The 3353-nt window shown below is 38.9% G+C and overlaps 1 protein-coding gene across 1 annotated transcript in view; it reads right to left on the reverse strand.

The window, feature by feature from the left end:
* LOC116689852 (zona pellucida-like domain-containing protein 1) overlaps positions 1-3353 on the reverse strand; it is an 11520-nt gene that overhangs the window by 1279 nt on the left and 6888 nt on the right. The window contains exon 3 of the mRNA XM_032516507.1: positions 4-57. Within this exon, the coding sequence (XP_032372398.1) occupies positions 4-57 (54 nt within the window). The remainder of the gene's footprint in view (positions 1-3; positions 58-3353) is intronic.

A 3353-nucleotide genomic window follows, 5' to 3' on the forward strand; every position in this document is an offset into this window, starting at 1 on the left:
CACCTCCGCTCCTGGCCAGGTGATTAATGGTCAGAGCCTCCGAATCAGCCAGAGGGTCTGTGGTGTTGAGGAGTCGCGCAGAGGTGGAAAAACGAGATGGGAATTGTGTTTGGAGAAAGAAATACAACCTTCTGTTGCTCTTTTACTGCACAGGTTGTGACCAAATAGCTCTCTGTTAGGTTTGGGCCTCATGGGGTATTTTGTCTAGCAGCTAGAAGCAGCCGGTTGATGATAGCTTCTGAGACAAAGGAAGTAAAGCGATGTGACGTTCTATCAGCAAGACTGTAAGGACAAGAACACAAGCTGAGTGTAAATCTGCTACGCTGACCAGAGCTCGTACTGTTTTGAATTCTAGTCTGAGCTGTTACAGGATACAAGTCTGGTCCGTCAGAGGCTCAGAGTGGAAATCCATCTCATGGCCCATCAGACAATTAAACACATACGTCTTTTACTAAGCAGCTAAAACAGTGGATGGTCAATACAGTACATTTCTGCACTAAAACGATGTATTATGCATGTATTCTGTTAGTTTGCAATGTCAACATATGTGAATTTTACTTATTTTTTCCTCCTAGTTCACTACTGCTTTTCTTGCTCTTAACAGCTGTGTCTGCTCTCATCTTTGTCCCCCAGGCTCTGTTGTTTTGCGTTGTGCTTTGCTTTGTCGTTTATCTTTTTCCATCTGTGCTGTGTTTTGTCTTGTGCTACGTTCTGCGTTGTTTTGTTGCTCATTTGTCTACTTCTGTGCTGTTTTGTGCCCAGTTTGGTTTTGCTTGTGTTGTCTTTCTTTTTGTTTCCTTGTATTTTAAAAATCTCTTTTTATTATTGCAGATGAAAAATAGCCTTTTTGCTAATTCTGGGTTTTTTAACCCATGTAAAATCATGTATTTTGTTTATTTGCACTGTCCCCTTTCCTAAATGAACTGAATTAAACTGATCTTCTAAGATCAGGTCTTAAACAGATCTGATTTATTTTTTTATTCAAACACCCTTTGACTATACAAATCACATTATGTAAATAGGAACATGGTGACGTTATTTTGTCTCTTACTGGAAGCAGTAGCTAGTTGGAACCAGTTACCTGCAGAATCTTTGCTAGGCTAAGCTAATGCTGGGGTATCAGACAGAGTCACAGCACGCACAGAGATGGGGAGGGTATGTAACGACTTGTCTTACTCTGGGGGTTACGGTGAATGAGCTAAAGTCCCAATAGGTCGGTGTGTTCTTTTAAATGGTGCCTTAGTTTTTGTGTAGTTAGTGTTTTTTTGTTCTCACCTGTTGCAGCATGATTTGTGCACATTACTGCTTTCAGAAATGTAAAAAACTAGAATGACCAAATAAAATAATTTGCTGTAATGGATTTGTTTTTTGTCACACATTAATTGGGAGACATTATAACATGTAGATATAATGTTTTTTTATGGACAGGAAAAGACACAGTTTTCTATCAAAGTTTTATTTTTTAAATGCACGTAGTCCTGATAATGAAATATGCGAGTTGTTTTCAATGCCTGCCTTGTGTGTTGTATTTATTTTTTATAATTACAAGGTAAAAACCTGAGACTTAAGTCATCGACACTCAATGTTTTTGCCTTTTGAGCCGAAAGTCCAAACCGGTAGAGTCTCAGAGCAGTCAAGTCAAAGGCAAGGTTCAAGTCCTCATTTATGTGGACTCCAAGTGTACAGCTCTGGTACTTTCTAACAGTAGAACAGAGTAGAATACAACATGTGTGAGAATTTAACTTCACTTTGGTTGAAGTAAAACTGAACTCAATGTACCACTCCAGGATACAGGAACTACAAAATACAAGTACTAAAAAGTTGAATTTCTGGTAAACGTTTGGTGTACAGTACAAAGAATCATATGTGATGCCCTCCTTTACTCACACCTCACCCATGTATGTATGGCCCTGTGCTAATTGAATGCTCATCTGTTTCTTCCTTTCCTTTTGTGATTTCCTCCTCTTCTGCCTGGCTGCCGCTTTGCCATTATGGCTGTTGACCTGGTTCACACCAGATAATATATCACCCTGTAAAGCGAGCCTCCATAGAAGTCGACCTAGCACCCAGTTGTTATGCTAAGGAAATGAAATGTCACGTATGAAATGTGTTAATGCTCGGAGGTACAACATGCTGCACGTTTAATAGCCAAACACTCTGTGAAATACAGTTGTTTGAAGGAAATGAGTTGTCGTGGCTTACATCTATTGGAGTGCAGAGAGCTAAATATTTGGCATTAACACGATTTTGAGATGCACCTTAGCCTGCACCTTAGAGCCAAATTCAGTTGTTTGTCTCCAACTTAGTGGTGCCAGCATTAATAACGTTGTGCTGTAAGGTCAGTAATGACACCACAACTTTCTGAGCACTTAAATGGAGCTTTCATTTTCCATGTACAATTACACCATCAACTGAACGAGGTCAGACAGCAGTGGCCATACAGACTTTGTCGGTAATTTAAGTATTCTCCGACCTCTGTGCTTTAACCACAACTCATTTCGCTCTGATCACCCAAAGTCTTTTTACACAGGTGTTAATGTAAAACAACAAAAAGAAACATGAATTGTATGAATTCAGAAAGGAATGTGAATTTCAGTTTCACAAAGGACAAGCTGATAATTGTAAGATATGTGTGTGATTGATGTTTTTGACCGTCAGTCATCAGGATGACACTTCAGAAATGCACCCAGTTCCTAAGTTTCTGTGTAGGATGTGTATCAGTGATCCATCCCAGTTATTTTGTTGTGGATTCAAACATCAGATGCTTAAGAATGCATATATGAAGAAACACACAAGATGAACAATATGTTTTGTTTGTGCATACGTTTTTCGTTTTTCAGGAGCAGTTGCTAAGTGAACAATACCAAACAAGTTTGGATTGGGCTTGTTCCTAGTAAATTGGTATAAAAAAGTAAGATCTTATTATTATTTCTTGCATTTTTCCTCCACTTCACTTATATACTGAATGTTTGTTAGTTAATTTTACCTGTGTATATGGTATTTTGAGGTACTGGCTGAGGTCCTAGTTTGTCAAAAATAGCACACAACATACAACTTTATTGTCCACTACATCTCATGTAATGGAAATTTGTCTTCTGATTTAAAATTTTAAGAACTGTCGATCACAGGACATATCTAATACGACACTTTCATACAATCATTAATACTCCTTCCTCCACAGTAGGAGGGTCTGGGAGAAAAACGTGCTCTGGTTTGTTTATTGTCGCGTGGTGGGGCTAAGCACCGGACAGAGCCATGGCTCCTCTGGAACTTGTTTTGATGAAACATGTGTACATTAAAAAGTTGTTTTAGTTGTGAGATAGTCTAGCTAGCTGTCTGGATTTCCCCTGCAG

The sequence above is a fragment of the Etheostoma spectabile genome, chromosome 5, assembly GCF_008692095.1.
Source record: "Etheostoma spectabile isolate EspeVRDwgs_2016 chromosome 5, UIUC_Espe_1.0, whole genome shotgun sequence".
NCBI classification, from domain to species: Eukaryota; Metazoa; Chordata; class Actinopteri; order Perciformes; family Percidae; genus Etheostoma; species Etheostoma spectabile.